This window comes from Carassius carassius, chromosome 17 (assembly GCF_963082965.1).
Source record: "Carassius carassius chromosome 17, fCarCar2.1, whole genome shotgun sequence".
NCBI classification, from domain to species: Eukaryota; Metazoa; Chordata; class Actinopteri; order Cypriniformes; family Cyprinidae; genus Carassius; species Carassius carassius.
The window spans coordinates 15,340,906-15,353,043 of record NC_081771.1 but is presented as its reverse complement, the minus strand read 5'-3'; the positions used below and the strand labels follow the sequence as shown (position 1 = coordinate 15,353,043).

Sequence of the window (12,138 nt, the reverse complement as noted above, 5' to 3'; positions counted from 1 at the left end):
AGCATATTATATCTGTACCCTGTCAGTTACTGGCAGAAAGATTAGATTTTTAAATGTGTTTCCTTCGCCATCATCTAAAACTAACTTTAAGTTAATTTTACAAACATTATTATAATTAATAATATATTTTATATTTTATATATTTTAATAACAACGTTAAATGTCTGATTGAATATATTTTCATTATGTGTTACCAAAGTTTACTTGAAACAGTAAAAAGATTAATTTGTTTTTAGTAATTTTTTGATAGTTTGTTTATGCACTGTACACTATATAGTACAACATTTTGGCCATTTATCAAAGGGATAACGTGAAATAATTATTGGCTTATTGGCTTTGCTATTACTATTTATCTAATAAAGGAAGTGTTAAACTTTGGAGCTTGTACATTTGTTATAATAATTATTTAAATCAGTTGGTTTGGGTTTGGCCAATGTGCCTTAATGCCATTTCGAAATATAAAAGCTCCTAATGATTATTCATCCAACTTTCATTCTTTTGAAACGTGACTCAAAGCATATTATTTCCTCTCTCTGCCTCCTTTTTCTTTTTCAAGCTTTATGAAAGACCCTTAATTGTTTTGTTGTTTGACACAGAATTGATGACGATAATGTTCTGAATTCCTGATAACATGAAAGCCTTTCACTGTTCTATGGCAGCACATGCATCATTACTCTCATTAAACTATTCTTTCAAACCAATGTAATCCTGGGGGTACTAGCATTTAGTTTCCTGTTGTTTCGTCTGCATGGACTCTGCGAGAAGTCATGAATGTTCTCCAGTCTTCATTATGAATGACTTTGCATTTCTGCTATTTCTAATTATAGACTTGTTCATCACCAGAGACTTGTTTGCATCCATTATGTCTCATTGTCTTATGTTGATCTACATAGGGAAATTGGGAATTCAGAGAGAAAACATTTCAGAGAGATAATTTATTGAAGATAATTTAAATGTTTTACAGTACTTATGAAATATCCATGTTGTCTTATCAGCAGGTACAGTATCTGCAGCAATACAGGAATACGTGTACATCAGACAGAGATGCTTAGCTAAAATATGTCTAGTGTTTTACAGACTTTTACTTTGTTTTTCTATGGCATCGCTGTGAGGAACCTTTTAAGCACCTTTAGTTTTAAGAGTGCATGTAAAGCATTGACGCAGTTATTGAGCAGCTGACCTTAATACATATGCATTTATAGGAGTTTCCATTGTTTATGCAAAATTAATGGGAGGAGAGTTTTTAAATGAAACTAGCAAATTGATTTACAAAGGTTTGTGGTCGTCAGTTTATCATTATTCAGTGGCCAAAAGCATGTTTTAATTCATTGTGTGTTTGACGTGGTTGCGATAATGCCTCATTTTTGTTGCTGTTACATGGTCTGCCTGCTTCTGTGTTCTTAAATTAGAACATTGTCAGTAAATCACCCACAGAACTTTCCCATCAGCGCTTTCGTGTGATTGTAGTCATCACTAATTTGCCCTGTTTAGTAAATCTGGCACTTTTTTTTTTCTTTTTTTAGAAAGGCAGTGGTCACAAATAATACAAACATAATTATATGCCTCAATACACTACTACTGTATATCTCCTGTTGTCGGTTCACTCTCTGTTCATATTTACTTCCTTTGTTTTGCTTGGTGAAATGAATGCACGGTTTTGTGCTAAATAAGCCAACATGGGCTAGGGCTGTGACTTCAACAAGAAGAGAAAGGGAGAGCGAGAGAGAGAGAGAGAGAGAGAGAGAGAGGGGAGGGAGGGGTGAGTGAGCAATTCAAGCACCGTTTAGTCCATTAGCATCTGTTATGTTGCTGTGCTGTAGATGCTCAGAGAGGCTTTGCGTGGAAGCGTCCAACTAAGGCAAGTTACGCGCACATACACGCGCTCAAACACACATTTACGCAGGGAGAGCAGCTGTGTGTGATTTGGAGCTGTCCTTCAGCACCACAACACAATTGGACTCCCACATGGAGGGGTAGAGACAGACACGGAGACAAACGCTCGGAAACTTTCGCTCACTGTAGACTCCTGCGTGGCTCTGAGAAAAGAGCTTGTAAGTATGCTGATTTACTTTCAACTTAATTGAACTTTCATTTGTTCAGTGAAAGGAGAGTTAGTGTTTTATTGTGCATTGATTTGATGTTTAGTTTGAGTTTATACGTATATATATATATATATATATATATATATATATATATATATATATATAGGATATTTAACAGATTTGGTTAAGAGTTTCCTCCTTGACTTTTACTTCAAAGTAAGACTTTCTTGATTATTCAAACCTGTCATGAGGTCTTCATCCGGCTATAATGTCAGCATTTCTTGTTCTATATCTTAAATGTCTTTCCTACGTTCTCTAAGGTCAAACATAGGGAAAGAGCAGAAGCATTAAGTGGGTTAAACCACTGAGTAATTCATGAACCTTTTCACTGTTTCAGTCTAGCGTGAGCAAACCTTCCTCACGCAGTTTGAGTCCTGGGAATGGATGATGAATTCACTGGATAGATCTCATTAAATAAGATTTATCTTAACATATCTGTTCTCTTTACCACTTTATGGCTTGCACAGCTGTGCGTATGTTGATGCATCTGTCTGCAATTTTGTATTTCTGCATTTGTGATGCTCACACTTGACAGACCTCAAACAGAGGTCCTATACTTTCTCCAAATGTTCTAAACCACACATCTATGTATGTCTCTCTCGTTCTGTCTGACTTTTCTTTTCTTCCATCTCCATCGATATTACCGATCCACCCTGAGGCTCTAGGTGTATGAGGGTTTTTTCCTTGTTGTATATCTCTCCTCAGCAGGACAGCATGTGTAATGTTGTTTTCTGTGTTTCTAACAGAGTACAGTCGATTTGAAGCCAAAATCCATGATCTACGGGAGCAGATGATGAACAGCAGTATTAGTTCAGGCTCCGGCTCATTGCGGACTAGTCAGAAGAGGACCCTGTATGTAAGGTGAGCTTTTACTAATCACCACTAGTTACATTTGATCTTCCAAACATGCTTACTGTAGGTCCTTAATCCTCAAAGATCAACACAGGACTGTGGCACTTCTGCAAAAAAGCTCTTTGCATAGTATGTAGTATATACAGTTTTACAGTATTTTCTACCATTTTATCATTACTGTATAAATACTATTATTTTATATGTAGAATCTAAGATTTAAGATCCAGTTTTACATTTTACTTAAAAAAAAAAAAAAAAAAAAGAAGCTAAATTTCATGCTGGCAATATAATGTGTGATTTTGAAAAATTTATAATAATGCAAAATAAAAGCATTTTCACTGATGGCTTCATATGGTACATGGACACAATGGGGTGTAATGTCTATAAATAAAACCTAAATGTTTACATAGTTCACAATCCATCTGTAAAACCCTGTAAAAATTGGACATCTTGTTATGGCTTTCATTATTATTTGACCAGCCATCACCTGGTTTTTTATTTTTTTATGTATATTGTTTTGTCTGCCGCTGAATGCGTCATAGACGGCCCCTTATGTGAAAATGTCATTCTCTGAAGTGTGCCTGTTGTTTTTTTTGCTGCTTTCAGAACATTCAAACCAGTGGTTACACAGTAGATTGAATCACAGCATTCCAGGCAGTAACACTGAGGCGAGACAGTGTTGTATTAACTAAAAGTTTGCCGTGTTTTTGGAGAAAGTCCTCCTTTCTACCTTCCTGTGTTCACGGACTCCCATATTTATGTATGCGTTCTGAAAAATATTAGTCAAATGGGTCATCATAAGAAAAATAGCATTATTTTAACAGGAAATCTAATCTAAAATTAACTGAAGGACATAGAGCAGAACGTTTTACATAGTAAGTGTATATAATGAATGATTAATGGAAACAAACAGGGATGGAAATGAAGAGTAAGAAGCGCTTCCATAAATACCCTGCCTCTAAAGTGTATGTTGCAGTCACGCTATTTGCTCTAGTTTGGTTTTTTGCAAACTTTTTCTGAAAGATGTATGCTAACACAAGCTTTTGTGGCAATGTAATTGTAGCTTGTTTTGATGGACGCTTAAAATCACGCAAGGATGTAGGTACAGCTGCAGTCATCTTTGGCTTTATATATCCTACAGCATGTTTTTGACACAGAGTCAAGATTGACTAGGCCACTGGGCACATGTAGATCATGTAGTGCTAAGAAATTATATAATTAGGCCTTTTTCATGACTCAAGGAAAACATAAATCAGTTATATTTTCTAGTAAGTGTCTAGTAAATGCATTTAAAAGTATTTAATTGTTCCACTGGCTGTCATAGTTAAAACCTAATTTGGAGCTGTCTGAAAGAGACACCAGTTTTATGATCGGATATTACATTAAAACCTCATAACTCAGATTGAGTTTTTAATCTTCAGTCTGCTGTAGCCATTTTCTATAATATTTCCTATAATGACTCTGAAGGTCTCTGCTTCAACTGTACAAGGATACAAATTTAGCCTATTACACCTCTAAGCAGATTAAGACCGCACAGAAATCATTTGCATCATTTGCTGAAGAGTTAAATAAGGGTTCTTTATTTGCTTTTAGGGGTTAAAGAAGGCTTTGGCGTCTGTATGTTCCTTAAAGCCCCATAAGCTTCTCAGATGCCCTGGCTTCCTCCTGGAAGTGCTTCATTATTGATGAGGAAACAGAGATAAGCTAGTCAAGAGCTTGGGCAGCTAGTTACTTCAGCTCCAGTTCTCTTAAATGCACATGCACACATGCAAAGAACAGCAGTGGCCTACTTAACATCTCAGGGAATCGGTCTGTGGGCAAATGAAAGAATTGCTTTATAAGATTAAAAAATAATAATAATAACTTTGGCATTAGGCTAGATAATGGTCTTTATTGTTGTTTAATATTCAAAGAATCTCATGTATGCACAGTCTAGACTCTAGAGGCTTTTCTTGCTGTCTGATTTATTGGGCTTTTTTTAAGAAAAGGTTTTATTCTCCCCCTGAAAATCGTGATTTTGTTTGACATGCCCCAATTTTACCTTCTCTCTGACCTTTAAAATAAAGGCTGTTCTTGCTACTGCTTCTCTAAAACTGAAGTGCTTTTTTAAAATACATGTTTCTATTCTAGCATAGATTTTTTTTTTTTTAAACACCCAGACCAGTCAAACTTTGCAGTAGGGCTGGGCGATACATCTAACGATATGATCATGCACATCTAGTCAGTAAATCTGCTTCCGTGATTACCACTAAATCGCCATCACCTGCTTTTAAATGAAGTGGCTTTTAATAGACTTAGCCGTAGATCACTGACAAGCTACGCAATATCGCATTCATTATCGAAGGCGATTCATCTGGGATAAAGAACGCGATATTGCGTAGCTTGTCAGTGATCTACTGCTTTGTCTATTAAATGCCGCTCCATTTGAAAGCAGGTGATGGCGATTTAGTGGTAATCACGGGACCAGATTCACTGACTAGATGCGCATGATCATATCATTAGATATATCGCCGAGCCCTACTTTGCAGCATTAGCACAACCAATAACATGAGTTTTGGGTTGGATTATCAGTTTGTCCTACTAATGGAAAATGGGTGTTTGAAAAGCAAAAACATATTTTAAAATATATATTCATTAATACACTTTTATTAAATTCTGACTCTTCCAGAGCCCTGTTTGACTATGACATAACGAAAGACTCCGGCCTGCCCAGTCAGGGGCTGAACTTCCACTTTGGCGACATCCTACATGTCCTGAATGCTTCGGACGAGGAGTGGTGGCAAGCGCGGCATGTGACTCCAGATGGTGAGATGGAGGAGATGGGCGTCATTCCCAGTAAGAAGAGGTAGGCTGTGCCCCCATGCATTCCAGAGCACACTGAGCATACTGTAGAAATATAGTTCAGTTAACTCTCTTTACAGTGATTAACACAATTGTGTGTTTAATGCCACATTACCCACGACTCATAGTCTTTCCACTAATGTTTCTTTCACAATGTCTTCCGTTTCAGTTCACTGCCTTTCTTCATTTTGGTTTAATTGCCGTGCATTATTCATTTATAATAATGAGCAATGAGCACACATACATCTGCACAATGGCATCCAAGAATGATCATATTTGAGACTATATATGCTTGCATAAATAAAACCTGAAGTAAAAGAAATTCTTCTCTCTGTGTGATGAGTGTTTTTGACTCCGCCGCTAGAGATAAAAAACTATTTGAAGAATGTGGGTGTTTCTTCAATCAAGAGCATTTCTTTTATGTCCCAGGGATTTTATTTTATTTCATTTTGTTTTTTAAGTCTGCTTGGAGACTTCTATGCCTTCATTATTTATTTTTGCTGCTTTTAAACATTCCCAGGATTTAAACGAAGAGTCAAATAATCATAAAAGCGTTCATTATATATTGTGTGGAAAAGATCAAAGTTATCAAAAATTACAATGGCACATTAGTCTTGACGACTTTTCCACCACAACCAACAGTTTTGCCCCTAATAAAGTATTATCAGATATTTGGTTACTAAACTGACAGAATGTTTGAGATGAAATATAAGATGTTATGAGTAAAAAACGTGTTTTATTGTATTTAGATTACAAAGATGCAAACAAGTCTACTCTATTTTGGCCAAAGTCTGGTTTACTGTCGCCCATGTCTAATTAGAGCCTCATATTTCAGCACTGATGTGTGATGCTGTGAGAGTTTCTCTCTACTGTATGCTGATAGAAACTTGATAATTGAATTCTCACCTCGTTCTAAAAATGTGCCTGTCTCGTCTCTCTACTGATGATGCTTGGTCTTGAAGCACAGGGGAAAGCCAGCAATGCTCTGTATTTTTGGAAACAAGTTGGGATTTCTCTTGGTCAAAGTTTCTGATCTGCGTCATATTTCATGATACTTCAACATATTTGGATTTTGGAGGTTAGATGTCATCTACTGTAGATCCGTCAAAGCACAGTTTTGGAAGAAAACGTCTAATGTAAACTCTCCCTAAGAAGCATGTCAGATCAGCGTCTGGTGAATGTTACCAGTCAAACATAAAAACATGTATTTTAAGGATAATATGGGGATAAATATTGCATATTCCACGTTTATTCCTTTTCAAGACAACTATGTCTTACAACAATATCTTTGTCCTTGCAAAAAGCTAAATTTTTTTTGGCTTCATACATTTCTCAACATACTTTTTTTTAATTTATACACATGTACATAATGAACTCAGGACAGTTGTTGTGTATTAACAGTGAAAATACTGTCCTAATGTCTTCAGGGTGGAGAGAAAAGAAAGAGCCAGGTTAAAGACGGTTAAATTCAACTCCAAGTCTCGAGACAAAGGGGTAAGTATTTGCTGCTCAAATATTTACCATGTCTGGCATGACACAAACAGGCTTTTAATGCCTTTAAAAAGCAGCTGTTTATAGACTAATACATAATAAATGGGCCTTTTCTGTAAAAAAAAAAAATGTATTTAGTTTACTTAGTCATGCTGACCTTAATTTGACAGAAATCAGAAACCATTAGGAACACGCCTTGTAGCCTATTTTTAAACATTGTTATTTTATGCTAATTTGAGATGAAAAGTGCTAACAAGAAGTACAGCATTAGAAACATTTTGTTGCACCTTTCTCTTGTGACTTTTCCAAAGCCCAAAATATTCTCACATAAGATGACTAACAGCTGGCAAGTGTAAACTCTAACAAAGCAGTGAAGTGATGAATCATTCTTCATGAATGAGATGCTTGTTTGAAAGTTTGTTTGTGAAATGAATTCAGATCCATTTTAACTGTATTGTAATGTACTAATCCTGTATGTTTTTTCACTATTCTCTCCTGTGAGAGGATTCTTAACCGCATGTGACTATTAGGGCTGGGCAATATGGCAAAAAAAAAAAAAAAAACACATATATATATATATATATATATATATATATATAATACTTTTATTCAGCAAGGACACATTCAATTCATTATTAAGTTCAAAACATGACAGTAAAGACTTATACAGTGCCACAAAATATTTCCATTTCAAATAAATGTTCTTTTGAATTTTCTATTTTAAAAATCATAAAAAAATATATACAGTATTCGAATGACTTCTAAAGAATCTTTTGAAACTGCTGAATGGAGTAATGGTTGTTGAAAATTTAGCTTTGCCATAACAGAAATAATTTCTGTTGTACTGTATGTTTTAATCATATAAATGCTTCTTTGCATAAGCATAAGAGAGAAAAATTTAAAAATAAATCTTACCAACCCCAAACATGAACGATAGTGTAACGATACAAACTTCATAATCATCGGGAAGAAGGAGGCGGGAACCGGCGGACAATCAAACATTACTTTAATAATAAAATAAACACAAAACAGCGCATCAGCCCCTCGCGGACGACTGCCGCGCACAAATAAAAACCAAACACAAACTAAAGCCCAGGCCTGGTCCTCTCTCGTCCTTCACTGTCGTCGCTCCTGTTTTATATCCTTCCTTCTCCTCTGTGGGACTCGAGACCGGTGGGTCGAGCAGGTGTCGCTCATCTCCAATCACTCCACCGGCCTCGCTCCTGTTTCCACGTCTCTCGGCCCCGCCCCACTCGTCACAGATAGTATAGACTGTATTATAATGGTATTAAATATAACAATATTTGTCAGCATTTTGATGTCATTCGAGATATATCACAGTATTAAAATACTTGCTCTGACTTAATAATAAAAAATTATATATATATATACACGTGTGAGTGTGTGTGTGTGTTTCAGCCAAACAGTAAACTCATGGCAATATTCACAATGTTTGATTCATTTTCTATGACCACAGAATATATTGTCAAAATTCAATATGTATTGCCCAGTCCTAGTGATAATAACTCTTTAGTCTTTGCAGCAGTATTGCACCAGACCAACTCATCATCCACTCTTCACTGTCTCAGCATTTTCAACTGCATTCACTAATGCAGCATGAGTGCATGAATATGTCAGTGAACAAAAAGATGTATACGCTTGCCATTGATGTCTCTTTCTCTTCCTGCACATTACTCATCTGTCCATCTTTTCAAGTGTGTTGTAACTTTGTTCCTGTCCAAACCCTTTGATCAATGCCAATTACTAACTTTAATCGACTAGCGTATTTAGGAGCATGGTCTGCATGTCCTTGCATTTGTGCTATAAATCCACCTTGCTAACCGTTACGCTTTAAATTTATCTGATGTTCAGTAATCCCTCATAAACTCTACTGTGTCTATTGCCATCTCCAAACCAAGATCTGGTTTAATATCTATTTATAAGTTCTCACATTAGTGATTTTTGTCATTCCAGCATAATTTTATTGGATGGCGGTGGCTATAGAGTCAATAACATGGGCATCTGTTAAGTTTGGCATTTGTTCATACTTCAACTAGACACCCAACACCATTCCATCTGTTCTTCCTTTTTTGCCCCCCCCCCCTCCCTTCCCCCCTCCATCCCTCCCTCTCCTCCTTCCCAGCATTCACTCAATGACAAGTGTAAAAAGAACCTCTTTTCTCGAAAATTCCCTTTCTACAAGAACAAGGACCCCAGTGAACAGGAAACGAGTGATGTGGACCGTAAGTACATTAAGCGTGTACAGGGCAGGCTAGTGCCACACGCGGCAACGGCAACGCCAGCACCACTGAACAAAACTCTTGCTTCTGCAACAACCCTAAAAGTGACGGCAAATTTGGTAGATCTGAGCTGATGTAGGGACAGAATGTCCACTGAAAACCATTGAAGTCTACTTATCTGGGTTTGTTGCAAGGCAGGAGCAATGTTCATTGGTAAAACGTGATGTGTTGTTCCAGTAATCATTGTTATTTTTGTGGTTTTCTCTTGCTCCGTGCTCTCTGCTGACTGCTTCACAGGACCTGAGTGACGACAAAGGCTTGAGTAAGTCCACAAAGGCAACAGCAGACGCACAGTACTCCACCGGCCCACCAAACTCCCTTTGTTCCCCAGAAATCTGTTTTGCACCTTTAGCAGTGATGTTTGGTTAGAATTGTATTGCGTCTGCAACCTGTGTTGTGTCTAGAGGGCTATAAAACACAAGCTTTGCAGAGCTGTGCTATGTTCAGTTCCTTTGTTGTGCTTTTTCCTCTAAACATGTTAAGTCTACTGCTCTTAAAGGGATAGTTCAACCAAAAATGAATTTTCTTTCATAATTTACTAATTTATAGAAATGGCATAATTTATGTTGTTTTACAAAAGTGACAATAATATAATAGAGTATTGCTTAAAGTGATGGTTCACCCCAAAATATGTCTTTCCAAACCTGTATGCCTTTCTTCTGCAGAACATAAGATATTTTGAAAAATGTTGGTAACCAAACGGTTTAATTTCACATTAACTTACATTGAATGGGCTAAAAATACAATGGAGGTCAATGGGAACTGAAGCTGTTTGGTTACAAACATTCTTCAAAATATGTTATTTTATGTTCTACAGAAGAAAGAAAGTTGTACAGGTTTGATGTTAGGGAGTTTTTCATTTTTGGGTGTACTGTCCCTTTAACAAAATGTGCATTATAAATGCATCGATTAAATCATGGTGATTATTATATTTCATTCTTTGGTGTAGGGTTTCCTAAATGAGGGTTTGTGCGGGAACTGCAAGGGGTTTGTGAGTTGATTAAAAAGTAATTCAATTGAATGGAACATAAAAATAAACAAATTGTGCAACATAATTGAAAACTGAAATAAACCTAATAGTGATATATCTTATGAAATCATGGAAGACTGTGATATAGTCTGTTGCATTACTTTTTTATATTTTGATTTTCCAAAATGTTTTACCAAAATGAGCAAAACCAGTATTCTGCCAAAATAAAAAATTGAGGATTTAACATGTTAAAAGCTCAAGTGTTTGAAAGAAAAAAATTAAGAAATAAATATTTGTATCATAACACCCTTAAATGTAACTATTTCCAATAGCTTTCAAATTAAAAGTTAGTTTGCCAGGCAGGCAAAGTCTTTAAGTAAAATGTTATATTTTTTGAAAATTATAAATACAACAGTCACAGATGATAATAATAATCCAAAAGATAGAAAAATATTTACAATCAATACAAAACCTAAAACTGAATATACTGAGTATATTCTGTCAAAATTGGTATTGGAGAGTATAATCTAAATGTAAGTACGTATAATAATCTTAAAACAAATTGAGCAAACATCCTTGCATATAATCAAAAATATTCTGCAGAGAATTAAGTTTCCAACATCCTGTTCAAACATCCCTTAAGGATAACAAAATGTACATTTGATGTCAAATAAAGAAAAATATACTGTCAATGGAATATAAAGAAAAGAACAGTAATAAAGAAGAAAAATGAATAAAACTTAATAGTATATGAGTAACATAAAACAGTAATGTGAATAATATGAATATGTAAGATGAGTATAACATAACAATAAAATAATCATAAAGGATTACTCACAAGGAATATACTGTAAAAATTAATATGAAAAATAAGAAATGTAACCACATTGGAAATTTGCATACACTAAAATAGATTTGATATTTTAGCTGTTTCATTGGATGTTGTGACGGTTTACCAACATCAGAGAACTGTGAACATGCAAATTATAATGTTGAAGGATGCTTCAATTCAATATATTAGTTCTAAGGGTTTCGGCTAACAAAAAAAACCCTGGGAACCCCGGGTTTAGGGCTTTGAACAAATGCCTAACCCAAAGTATTAAATGTTGGTGTGTAACTCACATATTTTCCTTCATTTATTCCCCACACTAAGCAGTTGCACATGTTATTTTTATCCTGGTGAAAGACAAAATGGTCAGAAAAGTGGTCAGGGCTTGGGGAGTGGGCTCTTTTAACTTGCCAGTAAGCAACCTCCTAGCCTAGCATCTGCGTGGCAATACCTTGGACATCATCCACAACACCTTAGCATTGGAGCAAGTTTTGCACTGATTATATTTTCTTCTGAATATGTAAAAATGTAGTTACTGCTGTAATTTTGCTTTGGGAGATGAGTTTGATATGTGCTTTTGGGGACAAATGCAAATAATGCCATAGTCAGAAAGGAATTTAATGCTCGTGTTCTGTTTGATCTTGACACAAAGATACACTCCCTTCAGTTTTTTATTTTGATTTCTTTCAAACTACAATCCCAAGGTTTTTTGTTTTTTGTTTAAATGCATGTCTTTGTGATATAACAATCTGC

The 12,138-nt window shown here is 35.6% G+C and overlaps 1 protein-coding gene across 26 annotated transcripts in view; it reads left to right on the top strand.

Annotated features, from left to right (window-relative positions):
- dlg1a (discs large MAGUK scaffold protein 1a) overlaps nucleotides 1-12,138 on the top strand; it is a 124,891-nt gene that overhangs the window by 107,780 nt on the left and 4,973 nt on the right. For 16 of the 26 annotated variants that reach the window (XM_059571055.1, XM_059571052.1, XM_059571050.1 and 13 more), the window contains 4 exons: nucleotides 2,849-2,963; nucleotides 5,623-5,799; nucleotides 7,223-7,289; nucleotides 9,430-9,529. In XM_059571055.1, coding sequence (XP_059427038.1) covers nucleotides 2,849-2,963; nucleotides 5,623-5,799; nucleotides 7,223-7,289; nucleotides 9,430-9,529 — 459 coding nt within the window. Of the gene's footprint in view, nucleotides 1-1,748; nucleotides 2,052-2,848; nucleotides 2,964-5,622; nucleotides 5,800-7,222; nucleotides 7,290-9,429; nucleotides 9,849-12,138 lie in introns of those variants that run through there. The other 10 variants (XM_059571056.1, XM_059571051.1, XM_059571062.1 and 7 more) reach the window with 4 other exon arrangements.